The 26,382-nt window shown below is 42.1% G+C and overlaps 1 protein-coding gene across 1 annotated transcript in view; it reads left to right on the top strand.

Annotated features, from left to right (window-relative positions):
* The first annotated feature begins 2,432 nt into the window (after positions 1-2,432).
* Positions 2,433-26,382, top strand: part of LOC134050171 (neural-cadherin-like) — a 38,823-nt gene continuing 14,873 nt past the window's right edge. The window contains exons 1-17 of the mRNA XM_062503063.1: positions 2,433-2,750; positions 3,211-3,436; positions 4,747-4,951; positions 5,317-5,428; positions 8,511-8,760; positions 9,691-9,833; positions 10,180-10,352; positions 10,701-10,869; positions 12,570-12,740; positions 16,067-16,239; positions 16,343-16,510; positions 17,381-17,630; positions 18,879-19,006; positions 20,114-20,300; positions 20,414-20,557; positions 22,223-22,506; positions 23,424-25,041. Coding sequence (XP_062359047.1) covers positions 2,621-2,750; positions 3,211-3,436; positions 4,747-4,951; positions 5,317-5,428; positions 8,511-8,760; positions 9,691-9,833; positions 10,180-10,352; positions 10,701-10,869; positions 12,570-12,740; positions 16,067-16,239; positions 16,343-16,510; positions 17,381-17,630; positions 18,879-19,006; positions 20,114-20,300; positions 20,414-20,557; positions 22,223-22,506; positions 23,424-25,041 — 4,531 coding nt within the window. The 5' untranslated portion in view covers positions 2,433-2,620. The remainder of the gene's footprint in view (positions 2,751-3,210; positions 3,437-4,746; positions 4,952-5,316; positions 5,429-8,510; positions 8,761-9,690; positions 9,834-10,179; positions 10,353-10,700; positions 10,870-12,569; positions 12,741-16,066; positions 16,240-16,342; positions 16,511-17,380; positions 17,631-18,878; positions 19,007-20,113; positions 20,301-20,413; positions 20,558-22,222; positions 22,507-23,423; positions 25,042-26,382) is intronic.

A 26,382-nucleotide genomic window follows, 5' to 3' on the forward strand; every position in this document is an offset into this window, starting at 1 on the left:
TCCTTCGAGATAATCAAAAGCATTTTGGACATTTTTCTGAGCAGCCAGCTCTAGATAGCCTGGCTGGAGCAGAGCAGTTGGACCAGATGATCTCCAGAGGTCCTGCCACGCTCACCCATCCCATGAGTCTGTGATCTGAGGCTTTGCTAAGTGTCACAATTTTGCCAAGGTTCAGTGAGGGCTGAACATGATCCAGTGTGTGGCCAGGTGGCCAAGAAGGCCAGTGGCATCCTGGCCTGTATCAGCAATAGTGTGGGCAGCAGGAGCAGGGCAGGGATTGTCCCCCTGTGCTGGGCACTGGTGAGGTCACCCCTTGAGTGCTGTGTGCAGTTCTGGGCCCCTCAGTCCAAGAAGGACATTGAGGAGCTGGAGCGTGTCCAGAGAAGGGCAGTGGAGCTGGGGAAGGGTCTGGAGCACAAGTCCTGTAGGAGTGGCTGAGGAATCTGGGGGTGTTTAGCCTGGAGAAAAGGAGGCTCAGGGGTCACCTTATTGCTCTCTGCAGTTGCCTGAAAGGAGGTTGTAGCCAGAAGTGGCTCAGTCTCCTCTTCCAAGTAACAAGTGATAGCACAAGAGGAAATGGCCCCAAGTTGTGCCAAGGGAGAGTTAGATTCATTATTAAGGAAAAAAAATTCTTCACAGAAAGGGTTGCCAAGCATTAGAACAGGCTGTCCAGGGAAGTGGTTGTGTCACCATTGAGGTGACTCGAGGTCACTCAGCAGTGGTTGAGTCCCTGGAGGTATATAAAGGACATGTGGACGTGACATTTAGGGACATGGTTTCATGGAATTGTAGAATTCTTAAGGTTTGAAAAGACCTTTAAAATTATCAAGTCCAACTGTTAACCTAACACCAGCACCGTGTTCACCATTAAATCATGTCCTCAAGTTACATGTCCACATGCTTTTTCAACAGTTCCAGGGATGGTGAATCCCAGGTTTAGTTGTGAAGTTTGCAGTACTGGGTTAATGGTTGGACTTTATGATCTTAGAGCCTTTTCCAACTTGAATTCTTCTATGTTTCCATTTAAATACACCTTTCATAGAGAGAGAAGGTGAAGTGTTTGTCAAAGTCCAGAAAATTATGGTTAATTTGAACACAGCACAAACATTCTCCCTGACATGCTGTCCTGAACTCAGTGAAATTTGTTCCCTTGTCTGTCTTTATTAAAATGTAAATCTCTGTTTTACTGCTGACTTTTGGTGGGTTTTGCAATATGTGCAGCAGGATTAGGACCTCATTATTGATTGGTACTTAACAATTGGATCACTTACATGGAGCAATATTAAGAATAATCTGTATAATTATAATTTTTAAAATAATTCTCCAGGTTTCACTGAATGGGAAAAATACTTGACTAGATACTCAATCTCTGCAGGAATTAGAATTGCCTGAATCAGACCAATGAATGAACACAAATATCTTTAAATGCTCATGCCAACAAGTTTTCATCCCTTTACTAGCAAAATAACACTGTCTGTAAATGGCTGAATTAGGACATGTATTTCCCAACCCTCTTTCTTGGCTATAGATAAAATAGTGACTGCTCCAGCTGCTCTTATGAGCTACTACCTCATGCTGTGTGTGGGTTTTGCCTTGTCCTAAACAGCAATACAGAGGGAAAAAAAATAAGTGAACCAATGTTTTCCTGTATGCAGTGCTGGTACATGAGAAGAGAAAACCAGAAACCATGCAATCTAAGGAAAAATAAGGAAACCATGTCTTAAATTTGATTTTGAATACTATAAAATCTCACAAAACTTCAGTTAAGTTTTTTCCTTCCTGGGAATGATTATCTCTGGGAAATTTGTCTAGCACGTATTTTTACTGCAGGGTAAGGCTGCTTGTAAGTGCAGGGCTGGTGTGTCAGGGAATGTCTGTCTGTGGGCAGCCTTTTATTTAGTATCACATGCCTGAGACATACACTTAAAATGGCTTGGGATTTCTGGCTTACTTCTTGCCTTTGGTGATGGCTTTTCCCTACATGCTCCTGTCTTCTTCCACCCTGTGTGAAATGGCCTTTTTGAAGGCAGAGATGAAGATTTTCCTTCATGAGACACACATACAGTTGAGTGGGTGTTTAATTTTGTAATGGTATAGCCCTTAACAGACCTGCAGCCTCAGTACAGTTTGTTGAAATATGTGATCATATTTCAATAGGCAGAAAACATGCATTTCTTCTATGTACATTTCTACATACTCCCCTTTCTACATTTAGTTTTTTGTTTTATTCAACTTGATTCTCTACGTTCAATAATACATTCATTTTAATTTGAAGTCAAATCTTAAGGCCACTTTTAGAACACAAATGTGCTTAGGAAAATTTCTTCAATAAGACAATATATATACTTTTAGCATCTGTTAGTGACTTGCTGTGAATTAAAAAGGCTTAAATATAGGTCTCCCTAGAGGTAAAAATACTGTGATGAAGTCTCTACACATCCTTTACAGTGCAAGCTTCCTTCTCAGTTTGTTTACTGATACTAATGGATAAGATGTTAACATTCCTGACTAAGGTCTGTGACCAAGCTGTCTAGAAATCCGTGTGCCTTTTGCAGATGATGACTGGTACCTCTGCCACGTGACACTCCTTGCCCCAGAAGAGGAACTTCTTTCCTGGGGCATGTACCCATACCCGTACCTGGCACGCGTCGATCCCGATGCGCGCAAGGGCACTCTCATCTACCAGCTCGTCACACGCTCCAGCAGCCATGGAAACACCACCGCTGGCATAACCTACACACTCATTGCAGGTAGGGCTAATCTGAAAAAAAAAAAAAAAAAAGGAGAATTCTGTTTAGCTGCAGCTGTTTCTTAGCAAGTTCCCATTTTATCATTTCATTGGTAGGTTTTTCCCTTGGGGAATCCTTAAAGATACAGCGAGTACAGCAAGTAGAAGCTGGAAGTGCTGTAAGTAAAAGTTATGTGGATGGGAATCTTTTTGTTGCCATTTTCTTTGCTTATTTTGAAATTGATGGCAGCTTTACTGTTACCTTAAGGCTCCATTTCTTACTCATTCTTGTCTCTTTCACACTGCACTGGTCAACAAAACAGTGTGAGTGAAAGATAAGGTGAACTACTGGAAAGGTAAAAAGAAGTGCATAACGAGGATGTAGGTGGATGCGTTGAGGATAGCTTACCTTGAAATGGTGAAGGTGCAAATGTTTCTGCTGTGGGGCTTGTCTCTGACCAGCTTTGTGCATGTATTGGTAGGTGGTGAGGAGCGATTCCGAGTGGATAAGGACACTGGCATTATCATGACGACTGGCTTGCCTTTGACGTGGAACAAGGAGTATGTGGTTACTGTGGAAGCCTCTGATGAGTACGGCAACAAAAGCCCCTACGCCTCTGTTTCCATCCTGGCAGGCTCCCGACCTCCACAGTTCACTAACATGTCCTACAGTGTGTTTGTCCCTGAAAATACTCCAGCAGGAGAAAAGTGAGTTGTGTTTGGTTAGGTGACTCCCTCCCTGCAGTCTGAGAGGAGCTTCACAGAGCACAACAGAATGAAACTTTTGTGGTTTTGCTTCTCAGGGCTATGCACATGCATTTGCCTGTTACATTTAAAAAATAATGTTGTGTTTTCTAAAAGAAATTTACACCTCTACTGATATTTCAGAGCCTCCAGTGTGACATGAGTCTCCATGTATTAGATGTAGTCCGGGCGCTGGAATTATTTTAATGCTTTTGGGGTCTTAGTGCATTGAATCATGAATTAGCACAGCCAAACTACTGGCTATACATCTCCTGGTGATTTAAACAAATGCTTGAAAAATGGTCTTTTAATTAACCAGATCTGGAGTTGTTTGTGTCCCATTTGACTTGTATTTAAATTTCTAGAAAGAAAAGTCATTGCCAGACTCTTGAGATAACAGCACCAGTGTGAAGGATAAATAGATAAAGCTTAATCTCCAAGGGGCTCTGCTGTTGCATGAAGAGTAGCTAAGCCAAGCCACAGTGGGGAGATACTCTCAAGCTGGCTCTGGGTTTATTGACACTGTTCAGCTACTCAAGAGCAGAATGGGCTTTAAGGAGCAGATGGAACAATGCCATAAAGCCTCTAAGGAGCAGGAAACCTCAAAATAAACTGATGACCTAGGAAAAATTGCTGGAGATGTGCCACTAATCCTTAAGAGATACTGAACGAGAAGGAGGGAAATTTCTCTACTTCCCAGGAGCTTTTAGTGAGATGAGCTAAAAGTGTATTATGCTGGTGAAAGACTGGTGTGAGAGGTGGAGCTTCAAAACATAAGTCACAGTAGGGAGTCGAATATTCCTTTGATGTCCTGCCAAGGTGGACAGCAGGATCTGGAAAGCCCTGTGCTCCATGGGTTTCCCATCCATGTCTGATGGAAAAACCCATTTCTTTTCTGAATATATAACTACAAAGAAACTCAGAAGTACAGTAGGTCACTTACTTCTGAAAAACTGAGAAACTAGGGGTAAACCAGTAACTGCTGTCGTGTATTTAAAAGGCTAAAAGGGAAGAAAAAGATGGTTTAGTGTTAGTAGGGGTTGAAATGGGTTGTTATTTAAGCACGGCTATGTCAGTGAGTTAGTTTGGTGAGAGAAGGTAGATGGGCTCCCTTTAGCAAAAGGGGTTTCTAGTCTGAATATAAAGCTGAGCCAAGCATTGACAGAGAATGAGCAAGACACCTTTCCTCATCCTATCCTCTTCCTCTAGCTGCTGAGGATACAGCTTTTGTTGTTATTGTTTTGAAGCAAAGGTTGTTCTCTCGTTCTTTGCAGAGTAGCAGTTGTTGAGGCTGTTTCTTTCCAGAGCCAGCCTCTTTCCTACACTCTCCTGACAAACCCCTCCGGGCTCTTTCGGCTGAGGCAAGAGAGTGGAGAGCTCAGCCTGACCCACCCCGTGGACTACGAGAGCGAGCACCACCTCTACCACCTCTTACTGAAAGCCATGGAAGTTGAGAGCACTCTCAGCAGTGTGACTGAGGTACTTGAATCTCCTCACATCCTACCCATGGGCTGCAATCCTTGGTAGGATTGCTCTGGGTTACACAGATGGATAGCCCAGGACACTGGTGAGGAGGCCTTGTAGTACAGGCAGAAATCTGGGCTCTGATCTGGGTTCATATCTAGGCTCTGAAAATACCTCTTGTTATTACTTTTTGGCTTTGCCTCCCATCTTGGGAGTGGAGGAGAAAATACTTCTCTGTGTTATGGGAGTAGTGTGAGAAGAATAGCATCAGAGGTGGGACAGCAGCAAAAGCACTGACTGCCACTGCAGTGTCCCAAGAAAGGTGCTCTTTTAGCAGTGTAGAAACTAAAATCCATTCTCAATGTGTCCTTTTTCTTCAGGTCATGGTCCATATCACTGATGAAAATGACTGTTCTCCTGAATTTCAGCGCTCCATTTACAGCAGAGACAATGTTCCTGAAACCATTCCTGTTGGCACCTCTCTTCTGCAAGGTGGGGACCATGCTTTCATTTCAGTCCTGCCACAGACCTGATAGTTTGTTACCTTTCCATGTTCTGCCCATGAGGAAGTGCTCTCTTCCACAGGCGCTCCTTTTGTAAGATGTGGATGGCAGTTTTCCTGGCGGTCTGTGGATGACTTTTAGGTTTCCTGGAAGTAGAGTTGTGAATGTCTTCAGGTGAGGATCACTGTATTGTGCCCAAGGAGAGATCCTGTGGTATCCAAGGACAGTTAAAGCAGCTGATAGGAAGTGGCTTTGAATGTTGTAGCTGTCTTTTAACTCATCTTGGTAATCTTTTTGTGTCCCAGAAGCAGCTGAAATTAGTTTTTCTCTTCTTAAGAAAAAGCAAGGGCTTTTCTAAATGGCCAGCTAGTTTTGTCAATTAGGCATTAATGCTGTATAACTGACTTGCAAAGTGTTAAAGGAAAAATGCTTTGAAAGCCTGTGAATTTATATTTATGGTTGTGGCTTGCCACTTATCATCCAAAGTTTGTTGTTTTTAACATGACCCTGTGGCACTTGCATATAAGCCCTGACTGCACAGATGACATTTTTAGAGGCTAAAATAGTATCCTGTTAAAAGACTTCAGGGGGTATGAACCCTGAGAAGTGAGTATGTGCCAAGGCAAGACTTAGCAAAAAGACAAAAATGTAAATTTCCCAAAGCTAGAGCTGAACTCTGCAGGTTGCAGAGGTGATAAGAGGCTTAGCTTCCCTTGTGTAAGGGGGCTGCAGGACCTGCTTTCTCTATACATTTGCTAACAGAGTTCAGAGCTTGTCATACTTAATTTTTAGATTTAATTGCTTTTGGGAAGAAAGAAATTGGTCAGAATAGCCAAATCCTAAAATTCCTAAGCATGTGATTTTCCTTAAAGAGATGAATGTTCTTCTGTCCAGAGGATTTGTGAAGCTCATCAAAATTCCACTTGTGGGGGAAAAAATCTAATGGCCAAAGCAAGCAGAATGTTGAAGCTGTGCAATTGCATCCCATGTCATTGTCTTGCCACATAGGGTACATTTCAAGAGAAAAAGCCAGCTTAGAAAAGAAAGTGTGAGATGGAAGTACAGTGGAAGTCTGTGGAAATGTGTGTGTGAAGACTAACCTGCTGTAGAAGGGCTGAGCAGGGTTGTTTGTGGCTGCAAGGAAGCTGTACCTTGTGCAGGATGAGACCTATGCCTCTAACTCTGACTGCCAAAGCAAGTATCTCTGGGAAATAAAAAAAGCCAAATAGCTCTTACCCTCATTGTAGTTCCTTGAGGGGTGGGATGTTGCAGCCTCAGAATGAGCCACAAAAATAAATGCAAATATAAGACAGCTTTTGCCATTCTGGGTACACCTGTAGCTGTTGGTGGCAGTGAAAAAGGTAGTGTGATATATGCTTTTGTTGAAACTCTGGATGATGTGAATGTAGGTTTCAGTTATCATCTGCTTTAATTTTCGCACACTCGAAATGTGAAGCACGGAGGGTGCTCTCAGAAGGGTCCTCAGCCTTCAGCTGTGCCAGCAGAGCGAGGCTTGGAGCTGTGGCTGGCAACTCAGTCAGCTTTTGAACCAGAGTTAGCTTGAGCTAAGCTACTTCAGAACACGTGCAAAGCCAGCACAGAGCTGCTTGTGGCTGGCATATGATCCTTAAAATATCTTTTACAATGCACACCGGTTCCCAGAATGAAGTGAAATGGAGGGGAATAGAATTCCCTGTTGCTATTGGGAAGTAAGGCATGTTTCTGTCATGTACAAGTAAGTGCCACATTCTTTATTTGCTAGAAAACATCTGGGGGAAAAGAAGCATATCATTAAGCACACAGAATGTGTTTTTGTGAGTGATTACAATGGCTCACTGATTGTAGATTAAATCAGAATTTTTCAAATCAAATAAGTTTTTGACGTTCTGCATGCCTTTCTAAAAACAATACTTAACTACCATATTTGATAGATTTAAATCACTGTCATTTTAGTCTTTCTTGAGTTTTTAATATATTTTGTCTGTTAGTGCAGCAAGAGAGTGATTAACTCTAAAGCCTTTGATTTTGTGGTCTGTAATACACACAAACATTTATTCACAGCAGGATTTGGAGAGATTTTAAGCAAAATGTTTAACCAGTCTAAATATCCTTGTAAACAAAGATGAGTAACTTTCCACAGGCAGATGTAGTTGAAATTTTTTGCAACTAAGTCGAACATTTCTTCAGTGTGCTTTTGAAATAATTCTCTGCTCCTTTCCTGTTTTGTGTTAATATTCTGATAGAGATGGGTTGTTTCTTCCACCCCTCTGTGGATGATACTGCAGCAGTTTGCTGGGGTGTCCACACACTGCAATCATTGTTCTGCTTCCAGAAAGCTGTGTGCTACCACGGTGGCTGCATCTGGATCCCATTGGTAGAATAAGGAGTTTGTTTATTACCAGTGTGGGTATGATGTGGAGCCTCATTGTTAGACTAGAAAAATTGCAAGGTAATTGGAGAGGTGAGCTTCTGCTCTTAAAAATCACTTTTGATGCTATGCTGTGAGCTCCAGGTCTTTGTTGTGTCAGTTTGCTGCTTCTGAGCAGATGGGACACTCAGCATACTGAATGAACACTTGCTGGGGAGGAATGTTTAATCACTCTTCATACCTTGAAACACCAGGTATTTAGAGAGTATATAACTAGCTGAGAGCTAATAAAATTTGAACGTGGCATTCCTGGAAAGAGTGAGGAACCAGTTTATGACTGATAAAGTTCAACTAACGTGCATACTGATTGTGTGCTATTTACCAGTGTTGACTGCTATTTGTACAAAGCATTTTGTGCAGTGCTGGGATCACAGCTCTCTTGCAAATTCACCTGGCTGTGATCACTCTGGCTGGGTAGGACCAGAGGGAAGAGTTGTTTTGGTTTTTCATTCCCAGCCTCATGCTAAGTCCCAAACTTTAACCACAAAAAAAAAACAAAACCACAAAACTTTTATGGATTAAACAGATTTAGGTGATGCCTGTTCTCAAAAACTAACAGAAAAACAGAGTTGTCTCAGTGGAAAACAGCATAACCAAGCCTCCTTTGCTATATGACTGTTCTGTTAAATGTGTTCTCTAATAGTGCTTGCAACAGACTGTGACTCTGGCTCCAACTCTGAGATCTCTTACTTCATCCAGAGCACTGATTTTTCCATCACACATCACGGGGTCATCAATTCTAACCAGAGGCTGAACTTTGAGCGAGCAAACCACATGTACGAGTTTGTGGTGATAGCTGTCGATAAAGGACATCCGCCTCGGACGGGGACGGCGTCGGTGCGCATTCGAATGGCCAATGTCAACGACGAGGCTCCTGTCTTCTCCCAGTCCATGTAAGGCACCTTCAACACCTGCCTCGGCTTTAAAAGATGCTGCTCATACATGTAACCTTAGTAGCACTTGGCTAAATGGTCACTTGTTGTTCTCTGCATCTGTAAGTACCAGTGAAATTGAAAGGTATTTTCTGTATACAAAGGCTGTAGGAGTTGGACTTTCATTTCTAGGTTGTATATTAAAAAATACATCACTTGTGATACCAGTATATTGACTTTATAGAGAGAGAACAGAATGAATCAAAGACTGACCTATACAGGGAATGATTTTGACTTGTTGACTCCTGGGTCTCACAGTGATTTTCTGTGTATAAATAGGTGACAAATGAATATGGTAGTTAGCAAACACTAAGACTTACTTTTAGCATCAACAGATTGTATTGTAAGCTAATTTCATGAGCCCCTGCTTGTTTAGGACTCCTTTTTCTTTCCTGTCCCTAATTAATGCAATTTCTATTCTTTGCACAATTTTGAAGTAGGAATATGTTTTAAATACAAAACATACATATATTTATTTACAAAATTAAGTAATGTTTTGCTTTTTTTTGAGTACTTTTTTTCATCTCTGCAGTACCTGATGCTCTCCATTAATATGTATAAGAAACACTCCATGACAGATACTAGTCCTTTTTCTCAGCATCAGGAGATTTGTGATCCTGTTTTACAGTACAATGTAGTATGGTGCATATTGTTATCCTCCAAAGGATCCTTCAAAATTATATATACCAGAAGTACAGGATTACAATCCTAAAATAGGTACCCTATGTTGAGGAAAGAAAACCTAAGTCATCTCTTAAACCAATATAAGATCCTATGGTTGGATGCCCAAAGCTTTAAAAAGCCATTCATAATGAATTCATAATCTTGCTGATGGTTAACATAGTTATTCTGATACTTTGTGTGCTGCCATTGCTCCCTTATGTCCATCAGTTACAGGACTTTCCTTTCGGAAGATGCTGGTCCTGGCACCTTGGTGGCTACTGTTCGGGCAGAGGACCCTGATGGAGATGGGCTGCTTTATCTGATTACAGGAGGCAATGAGGAGGGCAACTTTGAGCTGGATAGCCAGAAAGGTAAGGAAAGAGGCTGAAGAACACATTCATTTACTGTCTAATCTCTATTGACTCTGCTCCACCTGTATGTCAAAAACCATAAGAAAGCACCATATTTATATAATCCGCAAATGGGGATGTTTGTATCAGTGAGGATTAGTTCTTTGATGTGATGGTTGTTCTTTAACTGTCAGCTAAAACTTGGGATTCTGGTCCAAGGCTGTGCAGACTAAGATGACAGGTTCCTGTGCTTTGCAACCAAAATACAAACTGAGCCAACAATACAGTGACAGAGAAAGGTGATACTCACTTGATTTTGTGTATTTACACAGTAAATTAACATGACACTTTATGCTTCCAATTTCAGGTATCATTAAACTCCGCAGAAACCCTCCACCCAGTCTGAAAGGGCCACAGTACACCCTGAATGTCACTGCCATAGATGACAATGCCTCAGGAGGACCCACTCCTCTCAGCAGTTTTGCTGAGGTTATTGTAGGAGTTAACGACATTAATAACAACAAGCCTGTCTTTAGAGAGGTAAGATGTCTTTCTGCAGAGATTCTTTTCCCATCTAAGGTATAACTGGGGTAATAGAGTCTCCATAGCCACTGGTGATTGCTGGTGGGCTGAAGGGTCTGTGTGTGCAGAGCAGAATGAACTTGTAAGTGAACAGCAGTCAGCTTTCTTCATAGAGAAAGTGTAAAGTCTTCATTCTCCTTTTTCCTTCCTCTCCCTTAGAGGTTGATTTCTTTGTGTGCATAAGTAATAACAGTGACTTTCTTCCAAGTTTTTCTCAGACCTGATGGAAAAAATATTGACAATTGTGCAGCAAATTCACGTGTCTCTGTGCAATATTTAGGGTCGGATGTTTGGGTGTATTTTTAGTGCGCTTACTACAGTGACAGCACCTGGGTTCTGGAGAATCAGCCTCCAGGCACGCATGTGCTACAGGTAGAAGCCTATGATGCAGACCTCGGCATCAATGGAGAAGTGAAGTATGGGCTCATGCACCGAGATGGAGCTTCCCTAGGCTTCAGCATTGACCCAGACACAGGTCAGTAGCTTCAGGTTACTGAGAAAAAGTGAAAATGACATTGTGCTGTAATGAAAATGCTGCTCTATCAGTGTGTCCATGTGGTCTCATGCTTAACAATGTAACTGCAGGGTTCGCTGTTACAGTTTATAGGATAAACACTGGAAAATGCTCAGAGTATGTAAATAGCCATGCATTTAGATTAGATTAGATTAGATTAGATTAGATTAGATTAGATTAGATTAGATTAGATTAAGGTTGTAGTGATTCAAATCATAGTAGCATAGAATGGTTTGGGTTGGAAGAGACCTGAAAGATCATTTATTTCCAACACCTACATTTGCTGTGAGCAGGGACACCTTCCACTAGACCAGGCTGCCCAGTGCCCCATCCAACCTGGCCTTAAACACTTCCAGGGATGAGGCTTCCACAGCTTCTCTGGGCAACCTGTGTTGGGCAGTGTCTCACCACCCTCACAGTAAAGAATTTCTTCCTGATCTAAACCTGTTCTCCCTCTGTTTAAAGCCATTACCCCTTGTCCTATCACTACATGCAAACAGACCCTCTCCAGTTCTTGTGCAGCCCACTTTTAGTTACTAGAAGGTGATATAAGGTGTCCCTGAAACCTTCTCTTCTCCAGGCTGAAAAAAATTCCAACTCAGTCTCTTTTACAGGAGAGGTGTTCCGACCCTCTGATTAGTTTCATGTCCTTCCTCTGAATTCACTTCAACAGATCCACTTCCTTCTTATATTGGGAGCCCCAGACACAAATTAAATAGGGAAACAAACCCCAGTTCGATAAAAATGTGTTCTGTATCATTTACCTTCCTATTTGGATCATGGGTAGCTATAAAAATGCAGAGCAGAAAGTGTGCTTTTTACATGTTAAGTTTATTCTTCCCTATAATGTGGCCACAATTTATTTCTCATCTCATGCACAAATAGAAGATCCAGTGCACTGCAGGCAAAACTCTCATACCAGAACAGGGCAGCAATGTCTTAATATATGATTTATTTCACATGAAGATGTTATGTAGTTGCTGATGTTTCTATAGTCAAAATAGGAAAATGGGATATTGTTATGTCCAGGACTGTGCAGGAGACTGGAAGGAGAGCTGAAGAACTCTAAGTATAGTAGAGAAATAGGTCTAGAAGTGGCCTCAAGAATGCCAGTTAGAAATCTGCTAACCAGAAGAAAATAGCTGAGGTAGGGAGAGACTTGATTAGTAGGGAGGAAAACCTGAAGATTTTGAGAAAATTGTTTAATTTATCCACTATATGATTTTACTCAATTTTAATCTGTTCAATGAGGCAGCCTCCAATTCCTGTAGCAGAGGTTACTTTGGTCACATCACTTGTGTCTTCTGTGGTGTGACTCTTCCCCAAAGTAATAATGAGCTGATTCAGTTACTTGGACTACCACTGGAGAAGGAGAAAGTCCTGTGCTCCATGAGGCATGAGACAACAAGATACTCAGACTGAGCTACTTACTGGGGCAGCAGTATAAAGGTGACATGTGAGGAGAGGAGTGATGAGAGAACTGGAGTTGGTCTAGTCCAAGACATGTGTTGCAGGGTCAGTGAGGATCAAGCTTCACGGTTGTGTTGCATGCGGTCAGATCTTCCTTTTGCACGGGAGATGTGCAGATTCCTCTCTGCAAATTCATTCCTGAGGCTGTGACAGGAGGTGACACGCAGCACAGGAGGTGTCTGTGTTTGCAGGAGCCATCACCACCACGCAGAGTTTTGACCGGGAGAAGCAGAGGGAGTACACTCTGTCTGTCACTGCCACTGACCAGGCGCAGGAGCCGCTGATCGGCGTGTGCCAGGTCACCGTCCTCATCGCTGATGTCAACGACAACGACCCCAAGTTTGAGAACAGTCGCTATCAGTGTGAGTGTCACTTCACTGCTTGTCCCACTACTGCCACACGAATCTTGTTAGAAGGTTATTCCTCATAACAGCGGTCAGCTTGTTAGGTGACTGATCTTCCTTTGTTGCCCACTAAGCCAGTTACTGTTTAACCCATCATCAGTGGAAATGTGCAGAATTAACCAGTCCTTTTTAGTCATTGCAGTTCTCTTAAAAACATTGACATACTTCACTCCTGCAGATGAGGCAGATCTGATCCCTTCTCTTTGCAGCTTTTCTCTGCCCAGCTCTTTTCCACATGAATTTTTTATTTGATGTCCCAAAACAAAAAATGACATCCTATCTGGGAAATTATCAACCCTGAGTAGAAGTACAATTGGTCATCTGTGTCTCTGTAGCATAGCACCTCTGTTTGAATAGACTGAAGTGGCATTAATGTTATGTCAAACAGCACAAAATTCTTGGTTTCTAGGCTGCCTTTGGCTGGGAGCCAATGCCTGCTGTATCTGTCCTGCTGAGCCAGCTTTTCCCATTTGCCCTGGTGCATTCCCTTTTTCATCCCCACATGATATGCTTTACATCAGTCTTTTGTTTAACTTGACTTGATGCTTCTCCAGTAAAATCCTGCATTTCATTACACTTGGACTCTACATTTAGTGTCATCCACAAGTCATGAGCATAATCTCTAGTTGTTGAACTGGAACAGGTCCTTCCTTGCATAATTGCTTGAAAATTAAAAAAAAAAATGCTGCCGATGCATCTCCCAACAGCTTCATTTTGGAGTTTTTTTGCCACTTATGTGGAAATGTCATGAAGGGCAAAGCAGTGACCAATGCCTTATTAAACTGAGGACGGCTTATAAGAAAATTGTCCTTAGCATCACAGATGCCAGAATTTCAGAACAATAAATTTGATGTTTATATTTTAGGACTTTAGAAGTGACATGCTGGGAAATGAGCTAAATATACATCCACATTTCAGAGTTATGTACAAGGACAAAAGGAAAATTGTGTTGCACCTTTTAAAGTATCTTGTAATGCCTAAATCTATGTGCCAAACTCATTAAAATGTGTAGATCTGGAATAGCCATTTCCACATTCTTGCCAGTGTCTTCTGCAAAGCTGGCCAAAGCAGCAGTGAGGAGTAGCAATGATCTTTCTGGAGAGAAATATTTCTGAGCACAGCAGACAGTTCCCTGAGGTAAAGGTAATGTTTGTGCAAAGATGTACCTTTCTATTCTACCATCACATATGTCCTTCAGGTGAAACTGCCCATGATTTTTCTTTTTCAAAAGATGTGAAGCTGAGAGGTTGCATTTGTAATTATGGTGGCTTCTGCACTTCTGAGGAACAGGCAGATTTTTTTTTCTCTGTTTTTATGAACAGAGGGTACCAGCAAAGGTTCTGAAGCAAAGGCAGCTTTTTGAGATGGCAAACCTGCAGATAACAAGGGCACGTTATGCCTAGCACTTTCCCAGCATCTCTACATAAGTAATCAATGCTTGGACATCACAGAATTAAAAATAGCTTCTTCCCTAGCAAGATCAAATGCCATTAGTCGTAGGTTTGTATTTATCCTGGAAACTGCTGTTTCTTTACTCTCAGCACTAGGATATTGGTCAAATTCCTGATTTAGCCATGCATCTTATCATCTGTCTTCAAAACAGACATTAAAGAAATGCTTAACTGTAGTAGGGATGGTACAGTAAACATTAAAGTTGTGTCAGCAGCAAGCAAAGCACATGAAATGGGAGAGTACCACCCTTCCAAGTAACTTTGTCTATTTTTTTACAATACAATTTAACAGAATTTGACTGTTAAAGACAGCATAAACACACACACACAAAGGCATAAACACAAAAAAAATGAGTATTTTACAGTGATTTATGTCAGTTAATTCAATTTTCATTGATCTATCTTAGTGCTGGCGAATCTCTTGTGAGATTAATTTTATCTATTACTGACATACCGAAGACAAGAATTCCAGGACAATCAAATGACACAGGAACAAGTGAAGCCAATTAAATGACGCAGGGATGAGTGAAACCAAATAAATCTCAAATTTTTGTTCATGGAGCAAGTGGTTGCTGTTGTTTAAAGTTGCACTGCTCCACTACTACAGACTGTAGATATCTAAAGAGAAGACCAAAACAGAAAACAAGACCACTCCATAAGTAGTGTGCAGTTCTGATTATCCCACCTCAAAAATACTAAAAGAGACACATACAAGGGAGAACAAAGGTGTGAAAGTTTCTGAACAAGACACAAATTAACAGACTGACTGGGCTGTCTAAATCCAACTGCAACAGCCTTCCCATTGCCAATTTTAATACGCTGAGCTGATGGAGTCTTAGTACAAGGAAACAGCTCAAAAACACAATCAGGCAAGCACACATAGCTACCTGAAGGAGAAATTTGGACTGGATGGCTGAGGATAAAGGGAAGAGCTGGACCGAAAATCAGTGTAATGCAAAGATGACTGTGGAAGAAAGACAACTGGTAGGGATGTGATTGTTTCATATAAAACTGTGCCTCGCAGAGTGGAGGGGAGCAGGAAATGACTGCTCATGATTTCCCATCATTTTGTTGGTGTCTCTTCCAGAAATCAGGCTTTAGGAAGACAAAATTAATTACTCTTCTGTGCAGTGGACTCTTCAAATGTGTGACTTTGCCACCAGATTTTTAGACAACAATTGTCCGAGCAGGTTCAGAGAAGGATTGGTCTCTAGAACTATGGCAGAAAGACACGACCTCTAACAGGTGGATTTCTGGGAACAGGGAGTGAAACCTAAGGAAAGGGATGTACATAAAATGATCACTGCCCTTGCCCTGGGTAGGTTCTCCAAAACACTGGGGGGTTGGAGGCATCTTCACTGTGACCTGAGTCTTTATGCTTTGTAATTACCTCGTGCCTCCCACTGGCAGTGCTGCCAGCATCACTCATATTCAAGATTAATACAATTCACACAGAATTCCCTTTGTTGCCAACCTGTTTTTATCATCAGCTGAGCCCAGCATGCTGGGCTGTGATCTGAAGCAGTGGGCATGCAAGCCTCTGTGGGGCTTGCCAGAGCTGCTGTGGACAGGCACAAGTGCTGGCAGTAGCAGTGTCAGTAAATCTGCATCACCTGCAGCTCACTTTACACCCCAGTGTGGCAGGGGAAAGGGAAGGGGAAGCTAAGAGGGGACTATAGACACTGTTGGTGACAGTACTTTATAACCTGCCTCAGTACACAAATGTTTAAACTCCCATGAAGGCAACAGTGATGTTTTATAGGGGTGTTTCTTTACAAATACAGCCTGATAAACCAGAGCAGACCTGCTGACAATGCCTTTGTCTTTTCAAAGACTTCCTTAGCGAAGACACTCCAGTGGGGATGAGTTTCCTCCGAGTTGTAGCTCATGACAGTGACCAGGGTGTGAATGCTGCTGTCACATACTCAATGTTAGAGCATCAGCTGGAATACTTCCAGATCAACCCCACCACAGGCTGGGTGTATGTGAATTGCCCGCTACCCCAGGTAATGTGAGACTCCAACCCCTCAAATCCATTGCAGAGGGTTAATTGCAATTTCTTGGTTTGTATGAAATGGTTTTCAAGTATCCTCTGTCTTTGTTTCGCAGACAATGCGCATTAGCCGCTATATCGTAGCGACAGATGGTGGGAACAGGAGCAGCACTGTGGAGCTGACAGTGACTGTCACTAGTGCACTGAGCCAGCCACCCCGGTGGGAGCAGAGCACATACTGGGTAACCATCCCCGAAAACACCCTTCGGGACGCCAGGATTGTGGTATGTTAAAAGCATGATTGCTTCCCTTCCTTTTCATTTCCACTTCTTCCTCTGTTGTGCTCTAAGCGGATGCCCACTCTGCACTGTTCCCTTACGAGCCTTCACTACTGTGTACCCATTAAAGTTTGTCAGGTGTGCCTGCCACAGAATAGGCTGGCATTTCAGCTGGCAGCAGTTTTCACAGTGAATTCTTGCACAAATGGCCCCTAAGGTGTGCTTCGACAGGAGCAAGACTTGTGTGATGCCAGAGAAGGAAATCCTTGAGTGTTCAGCTCCTCGCTCCTCCATCCTCAGTGGGCTGTGCTATCTGCTTGTGTCTTTCCTAAAGCTTTTCTCAGTTTAGCATGAGAGCATGGAGTGACACAGTTTGCTTCAGACTCTTCTAACTCAAACCAATTCATTTTTAACCCATAGAGACTTAGTCTTTAAGGACAGTGCCTTCTATATATTGCAGCATAATTCTTGCTTTCCTCCTCCTGTGTGTAATATCCAAGCACTTGCAAAAAATTTAGGGTTCGGCTTTTTTTTTTTTCTGTAGCTTGCTGGGTAAAATGTACAACTCATTGGAGAAATGGTCTCCTTGCTTTGGAAGGAGGAAAGAGGAGGGATTTCCTTTAGCTGTGCTGGAGTTCTGGCTTAGCACATTTACAGGCAGATAAATTTCCTGTTGATTAAACACCTATAAAACCTAGATATTATAAAATAAGATTCAGCTTTGTAAATGTTTCTATTCTGTCTGTTACCCAAGTCATACAGCATGTGTGTTCTTGGAGAACATGCACATATGTATGCTTCTGCCATCAAACTCAACAACTAACACTGGCAACCCCGTGCTTCATGAATGTATGTGGTGGCTCTTTTCTTCCTCAGACCATCAAAGCCACATCCCCTCTTGGTGATCCCAGGGTTACGTATAATCTGGAGGAGGGTCAAGTTCCAGAGACTAACATGCCAGTTCGTTTCTATCTGAAGCCAAACAGAGCTGATGGATCTGCTTCTCTTCTAGTCGCTGAACAACTTGACTTTGAGACAACTAAGTTTTTCACCCTGACAGTCCGGGCACAAAATGTAGCAATGACTCCTTTAGCTTCCTTTGCCACTGTTTGTGTGAATATAACAGGTAAGCTTTGCTGCTGTTCAGAGCAATATTCTTATTATTTTTAGTATAATACCACTAATTAAGGTAACAGCCAAGCCACCTCAGAATGCTTTGTACATTTCTATACTTGTAAAAAGTTCTGCAGTCATTAAAAAGGTCTGTCTGAGACAATTCCTAGGTACAACTATCAAATGTGGAAATGTGATAGTGCAAAAATGGGCTGTCTGAATGTTTAGGCAGCACTAGTGCCTGGTTCTGTAAAGGTAATTAGAAAGATTTTCTTTCAAAAGGAGGAGAAATCTAGTACTTGTTCCCAAACTATTGAAAGAAGATGAGTATTATTGGAAATAGTCTGTGCTACAGAAAGAGAAACAGCCCACATGGGCTGGGTTTGTGTTGGATATCTGTTCAGGGGGTTTTGTTACATCCAGAATTTTCCATTGCATACTGAGATGACAACTACAGAAACGAAATTGCGAGGATCCTTATGATAAGTGCAATTTTCAAAAATTTGATCCAAACCTCCTTATAGTAGGATCTTTTCATAAGGCTCTGTTCCAGTAGATCCACATAAAGCTATAAATCTGATATTAATCTCTGCTTTTTGCAGGATTAGTGGAGTTTTGTTAGGCAGACATTCAGGTGAAAATACGAATAAATGAAGTCTCCAGCAAAAACATTTGTCCTGCCCACCACCATGGAAATGAGAATGGGGTAGTAATTTGAAAGGGAATCCAACTTTCCTGCTTCACTTTATGTCATTGTCCTGTCTTTCACAATCCACCAATGCAAAACCCCTTCAGTCTATAGAGCATAGTCTGAGCCTCATTGTAGATTATGGACTCGGTCCTAAAAGGTTTTTCCTGTAGTGCAGTTATTGGTACCAGAATTTTGCAAAAACTTCATTCTGCTCACAAGCAAAAAAAATCCCTTTTCAGTAACTTAGCTGTGGATGAAAGCCCTCCTGGTCCTGACATTCATGGACTTAGTATATCTCTGGTCAAATAATTAGCCAGTGTCTCAGATGAGATTAGGCCACTGTCTCCCAGAAACTGCCCAGTATTTATAAAATGTCTCCTGACTGCTACTATGAGAATCAGAAAACACAGAGCAGGATTACTTATTACTATAAACAAGGATTACTTATTACTATAAACAATGTAAATTCTTCCTCCAAGCAAAATACAACTGAGGGGGAAAACAAAAAACAAAAAACAGTAAACAAAAATGTCTTCAAATATTTTCTTACCTCATCACCTCCCTTTTCAGATGTCAATGATAATGTTCCATTCTTCATGTCCTCTAACTACGAGGTGTCTGTGCCAGAAGGAGCTGATGTTGGCACATCCGTGGTTCAGGTGTTAGCTATGGACTTGGATTCTGGCCTACATGGAGAGGTTTGACCTTAGTCCAGTTCTTTTTCTCACAATACTCAAGTGGTAGTATTGTAATTAATGAGAATATGCAGTCAGCAGATGGCAGGGAAATGAGCCACCAGAACTTCTTACAGCACTTGTCAAGCATTTGTCTATCTTACAGCTGATGTTTATCACACGGGACGCAGGCAGAGAAGATGCTGTTCATGATCTCAGGGTCCTGCAGTGTGGCAGCTCATCCTGATCCAGCAATCATGACAAAGCACTGCTGCATGATTCTCCCATGACAAGTGGATGTGGCTGCAAGACATGTTTCCAAACTCTTGCCTCTTTAGCTCATTTTTTAATTGACCATCAGTGATTATTGTCAGTTATTCACAGCCATTTAAATATAGTTGATTAAATGCCATCATTGGTCAAACTGACATTTGACCATCACAGTAATAATGACCCGACCCTAGGAAAAAGCAGAATTCTGAAGGGAATTGCTCATTTTCTTCGCATTTTCCTGAGCGATTTCTAAAAATCCTACTAGCTTCTCTGTGAAGAAACTCTAGCCAGTGGACATCTGCTGTTCTAGAATTGTCATTTTGCAGCTTCTGAAGAGTAACCTGTGTGGTAGAACAGTCTGGTGCTGCTTTGGGCATGACTTGTGGGTGGGGATGGAAATGGTATATTTTCAGAGAACAACCATTATTAAAGGAAAAAATGTGAATATCTTTCATTGGTGGAGGTTTTAATTTATGCAGTCTTGTTGAACAGAAGCACAGTGAATTACTAGAAGCTGAGGAGACACAGGGAAAAATGCCAGTCCATACATTCTCTGTCCTTTTGTCATTCATAATCTTTCTTAACTGCTGCTACTGGCAAGTGTTGGAGATTAGATATTGGGCTTGATGGGCCTTGATATCACTGATAGTGATGTTCTTCTGTTTGAGAATTCTGCACTTTTTATATCCAAATGAACAGAAGACTTAGAAATGTTATGTTCAGATGATCTGTCTTTGCTCAGAGTGTTGCTACTTTGCAGATAGAACCAGGAGGCTACTGAGGAAGGGGGAGGTCACAGCACTTGGATATCCAAATGAAAATTGAAAATGCAACCTCTTTTAACTATTTCCTTTTTAGGTTCACTACTTCATATTAAAAGATGCTAATGAGGATTATCAGTTCTTCACCATTGAACCTGAGACAGGAATTATTTCCACCCAGGCATCTTTTGACAGAGAGAAAAGAGCCTCCTACTTGATTGAAGTTCAATCTCAGGACTTATCAGAATCTGCTAGACCTGGTGTTCATGGGCAGCCCAACACAGGTAAAACTAAGAAGGAATTCTGTATTGGGCTTTTTAACTTTCATAGGCTTGGCAGGTATGTCCACCTCTGCCATTTCTACTCTGTGTGTGTTCCTATTGCATCTCCTTCTTAGACACAGCCTATGTGAGGATTTTTGTCAGCGATGTGAATGACAACGCTCCGTCATTTCCTCGGTCTGTGTACGAGGTCAGCATAGATGAGGACAGGGATGTTGGAACTCCTGTTGTGACAGCAACAGCAAATGATGAAGATGAGGGTGAGTAGACCCTGCATGTCTTTTTAAGTCCTTTTAGTGTTATCATGTGTTTGTGTGTAGGGCTGCTTTCTTAATGGACAAACAGTTATCTGCATTCAGGAGACAATTCCATATTTCAAACATTTGTAAAAGTGGGGAGAGAAGTTCTGGGCACATGTGAGCATTTTCTTTAATTAGGTACTCAGGTTTGTAGTGCAAAGGTTAAGTGAGCTGGCAAGGTCTTTGGGGCAGAGTGAAATCACCTGGAATCACAACACTGCTGTAACTTTATGCTCACTCTTTCCAGAGTACATGCTTGCTTTTTTGCTGACTCCTGTGCTTTCAAGATTTCCCTAGGAGTCAGTTAGTTTTACCACTATTGTAAGAATATCAAATGTGTGCTTTGTGGTGACTTAGTGGGTTAAATATGCTTGTGGAAGAATCTGACAAACAGTGGAAAATGTGGGATGATGTGGCCAGAAATGAAGTCAGGAAGAAAGGGAAAGTCAGACTTCCATTTGGGCTCATCCTGACGCCAGCTCTGATGGTGTGAAGCTGCCCCTACAGTGTGGTGAGACCAGATGGGCAGTGCCAGTCCAACAGCATGTACCACTAGTCAGTCCCTGTCTTTGCGTTTTGGTTACTTGTGAGAGCTGGTCACCTTGCCCAAGAGAACAAATCTATTGATTAAAAGAAGGCCAGCTGGTGACAGAACCCAAATGAGAACCAGAGGGATGTGTTGCTGGGAGCAGGTGAGAGCTGGCAGTTCCTTTCTGTGGCAGTGCTGCAATGCCTCTGCCTCTTCATGCCCATGAGGGAGGTGTAAAGAGGCCATTTGAAACCAGCTGCTGCACTTGGGAGAATTTGACTAAAGCTGATAGCAAGTGATGCTCAAACTCTTACTGCAAAGGTAACCAAGTCCTTCCAAGCACTAATGTTAAGCACAGCCTTTTCACTTGCTAGCCATCCATACTCCTCCAGTCTTCTCATTCACAGCTGACTCACAACTTAAAAAGCCGAATATTATTTTTGCTCCAAGCAGTTCACCTATTTAATTTAGGAAATTACTTTGTATACTGGAATGCAATGTACTTTTTACCTTTCCAAATAAGTGAACAGGAAGCACTAAACTATTTGTTGTTGTTCCTAAAAGTTTTTTGTTGTTCTAAAAGTTTTGCAGCAATCAAACAGCTGCTGTTGCACAGGTGGAATGTTCTAAGATTAATTATTCCTCAAAAAGGAGGACTTCTGTTCTATTTTAGCACCACCCAGTGGTTAAAAAAAAGTTAAGGGATACTGGCATCTGAAATGAGAGGTTTAGGAAATATTGAGGGAAAATGTTTCTTTTCCCTTTTTGTATTTTCATAGTATGTTACTTTATTATTGGCAAATTAATGCACAGTAATTTAGAGGCACACAATTTCTCCATTAGCAATCCACAAGTGCTTGTCTGTGTCTGTAAATTATACTTGTAAACATAAATGCAAACCTAGCCTCCCATCTACCACACACAAAACCTTCAAATTACATACAGAGTTCATTCTGTGTATTTTTTTATGTTTTATCACACACACACACCACAGCAGTCTGGGCAAATAAGGTTTCTCTTGGATACATGTCCATTGTGCATAGGTGGATTGAGCATTCATAGAGTGAACAGGGGGCAATTGTTTCTTTCTTTTATAGGTGCAAATGCCAAACTAAGGTATCAGATCACTTCAGGAAATGTGAAAGGGGTTTTTGATGTGGAACCTGAGACTGGAACTGTCTTTATTGCTCAGCCTCTGGATTATGAACAAGAACAACATTATGAGCTCCGGCTTGTAGCTTCTGATGGAAAATGGGAAAACCACACTCTTATCATCATCAATGTTGTCAATAAGAATGATGAAGCACCAGTCTTCACACAGAATGAATACCAGGGCAGTGTCTTGGAGGAGCTCACAGATCTGCCCGTACTTGTCCTAAAGGTAAAACAGTTTCCACAAAGCAGGGTAAAACCTGGCTTTGTGTTCAGCTCAATCCCACCCATTCACACAAATCCAAAAAGATAGTTTATTTAGGATGGGTGAGGCCTGGTATTAAGAATTAGCTAGCAACTTTTTGTAAAGAATAGAATAAAATAATCCTGGTAATTTTGCGTGGTGGACTTGCTCTCTTGACCAGCATAAAGAACACTTAGTTTTGATCTTAAGGGTAATTTCCAAACTGATTCTAAAATTATGTGATTCTAATTATTGGAAAATGTGATAAATTTTCTTTACAAAGAAGATTTGGCACATTTTTAGTAACTGTAAAAGCACAGAATGGTTGACATGTTTATCTCATGCATGTAATGGTTAAATTTATGCTACCAAATAAACATTACCAGGGATTGCTCTTTGACTCCAGCTCAATCATCTTCATTATTGTGTTGTTAGAGCAGTTCTTGGTAGGCCCAGCTAGCAATCTCCCAAACAACCCCTGGATGCAAATCAGCAGCTGGGAGTACTCTCTGGCCTGTTTTCACAGGAGTCTGTTCACTCAGACAGAATCAGCCTCTGCTTGCCTTTGTATTCCAGCACCAAAGAATTTAATTAGCAGAATAAATAATATTATTTAGCAGAACTGTTATTATTTTCACTCGATTCTTCCTACAGTTTTTCCTCTTTCCAAAATGTACTGGGGAGTAGAATGTATTAGTCTGTCAAAATGTCCTCTTTTTGTTTCTCTAGGCTGTGCATGATGTTTATTGAAAGAGTACTTGAATGACTCAAACCAACAGATGCTTGCTGTTAAAATGCACACTATTCATTTAACCTGCACTGTAGTAGCTGCCATCAATACAAGAACTGTGATTTTCCCTTTTTTTCAAACATAAACACTTGCCTGCTGTGGCTTGTTCCAGGTTTCTGCAACGGATCCCGACCAGGCAGCAGATCAAAATGCCATTAACTATTCCCTGCATGGACAGGGAGCCAGCAGTGAATTCAGCATCAATGAGAACACAGGTGAGATCAGTGCACACAAAAAGTTGGACCGAGAGAAGCGATCAACGTGGCGCTTCCTCGTTCTCGCAACGGATGAGGGCGGAGAGGGACTGACTGGCTTTGCAGATGTGATCATAGAAGTGAGGGACGTGAACGACAACGCACCCCTTTTCCTCTGTGTGTCAGATGGCTGTTTCATGGGCCACATCCCTGAGGACTCTCCGGCTGACACTTCCATCATGGAAATGACAGCAGCGGACCTCGATGACCCCAAGGCTGGTATAAATGCTGTGCTGACATACAGTATCATTCAGAATGTCAAAAACGAAATTAATTTGAACTTGTTCTCAATTGATTCAGTTAGTGGCACCATCTCTACGGTGCTCGGGTCCCTGGACCGCGAGAAGGAAGACAAGTACCTAGTGGTGGTTGAGGCCAGAGATGGAGGAGGGCTCACTGGGACAGGCACTGCCACTATTTTGCTGACTGACATAAATGATCATGCTCCAGTCTTCCTGCAAAGGATTTACACAGCATTTGTCTCCGAGAATGCGAGTATTAACACTGAGGTGGTGGTGGTGTCTGCTGTGGACAGAGATGAGGGAGAAAACGCCATGGTGACATTCAGCATCATTGATGGGGACAATGACCGCAAGTTCTCCATAGAGACAGATGAAGTCAACAACTGTGGGTTTATCCGACTACGCAAACAGATTGACTTTGAGAAGCCTCATGAGAGGGTATTCAATTTGACTGTGAAAGCAGAGGACATGGATTTTTTCAGCATCACTCACTGTGTGATCTATGTGGAGGACTCGAATGATCATGCTCCTGTCTTCTATCCCCAGTTCTATGAAGTGGCTGCACTTGAGGAAGATGTACCAGCTGGTACCAAAGTTATTCAGGTTTCTGCTGTGGACTTGGATTCTGGCCTGAATGGGAGGGTTTTTTTCCATCTGCTAAACAAGTCTGATCCAGGTGGCCAGTTCTCTTTGGATAGTGATGGGTGGCTGATGGTCGCAGGATTGCTGGATCATGAGACAGTGGCTCAGTACCAACTCATTGTGATTGCCACTGATACGGGACAGCCCCCTCTGACTGGCAGTGCTACTGTTTTAGTGACTCTGCAGGATGTAAATGATAATGGGCCAGAGTTTGAGGCACATTATAACCCAGTGGTCTGGGAAAACACAGCTTCTCCACAGGTTGTCCAAATGAATGAGACCTCCACACTGCTGTATGCCAAGGACCGAGACACTGCTGTGAACGGAGCACCTTTCTCCTTTCGCCTTCTCGGTGATTTCGATAGCCTGAGCACCTTCAGCTTGCAGGACTTCCATAACGGCAGTGCCATGCTTACTGCCCTGCGTACCTTTGACAGGGAGGTGCACAAGGCGTTCTACCTGCCCATCCTGATCACAGACAGCGGGATGCCACCCATGAGCTCCACCAACACACTGACTGTGAACATCGGGGACCAAAATGACCACCCGCATTCTGCTGGCTACATGGAATGTCTCATTTACAGCTATGATGGTAAATCACTCCCTGATCTTTGCTTTCAAGTGTGACATCAGGTCAAAAGAGGCAGCTTTTAGTTTTACAGGAGGACTCTGTCCTGTTCCACATAAGCTGATAGTGGAGGTGCCACAAAAGTTTGCTTAAACCCCTACAGAGAGCAGTAGGTATGTGGGGCACAGGACTCTGGGCCACTTGATTTGTGGAAGAAAGTGAGCCAGCCTTGAAGAAAGAGCGTTACTGGCTGCTTTTCTTGGCACCTTTCTGTCAAACTTGAGTAATGGTCTCTTGGTTTCAGACACAGTTTTTCAGCAGCATTAACATGCCGGGGAGGAATAAATTACCAAAGTTCATAATGTTGCTGAGACATTATGAGTCTGAATGCTGAGAACCTTCTGTCTCCTCCTTAAACCTTTTTCCTTCTCCAGACTGAGTTGAATTTTAGTGAATACACCTAAACTGGACTCATATGTAAACTGCTGAAACATTCATCTAAGTCTTCAGCTGAAAAATGCTGTTAGGAGGGAATTTTCTGTGAATGCTGGCTGCATGCAGTGTGAGAGAAGCTGTCTTTCCCTTCTTGCTTTGGAAATTAGGCAGCAGTATTCTTGTGAGCTGGTGCCCCCCATAATAAGCCCATCAGGAAAATAAAGCACACAGGTAAAAATATTTTGGGATGCTTGCATCCATGTTGGCTCCGGGCATTCCTTCCTCTTCTGCTCTGCTCTGTGTCCCACGGTTTGATAGCACATTAAATTGATTGTCTGTTGTGGCACACTAGGAACTACTTCTGAGTAGATTCACGTTTATTTGTATTGAAACATTGTACTGCCTGTTGTATGATTACTCAAGTTCAGCTTATTGTTAAATTGAAACCAATTCCATTTCTACTTGCTGAGAAACTCCACCTGTAGCTTAAATACCAAGCATTTTCATTAAGCCTGAATTCCATTTTAGTTGTTTCTTTAAAATCACTGGTACATCAGTTAATTTCTGGGAGGGGCAATTCAAGACCTCAGATCTTTGATTAATTAAAATATAAAGGAGAGACAGAATCAAAACACTAATTTGTCAGTTTTGTGGAGAGGTTGCAAAACCAGCAGAATACATGCTGCTTTCCATCTCACCCCAGTCTCACCATTTACTCGAAATAAGCCTGGACACTGTATTTTGGACATCCTCCCTATCTTGCTGTAATTTCTATCTTGCTGTAATTGCTATTGTTTTTTGCCCTTTATAACCCAGTCTGCATTTTGGTTTTTCATCCTGCCAAACACCAATCCCTGTCTAAACCACTTTGCAAGTTGGTTGGATAATGCAGATAAAATAGTGAAAGTTCTCAGAGGAGGCTTTTCTTTT

This window comes from Cinclus cinclus, chromosome 1 (genome assembly GCF_963662255.1).
Source record: "Cinclus cinclus chromosome 1, bCinCin1.1, whole genome shotgun sequence".
Classification (NCBI taxonomy): Eukaryota; Metazoa; Chordata; class Aves; order Passeriformes; family Cinclidae; genus Cinclus; species Cinclus cinclus.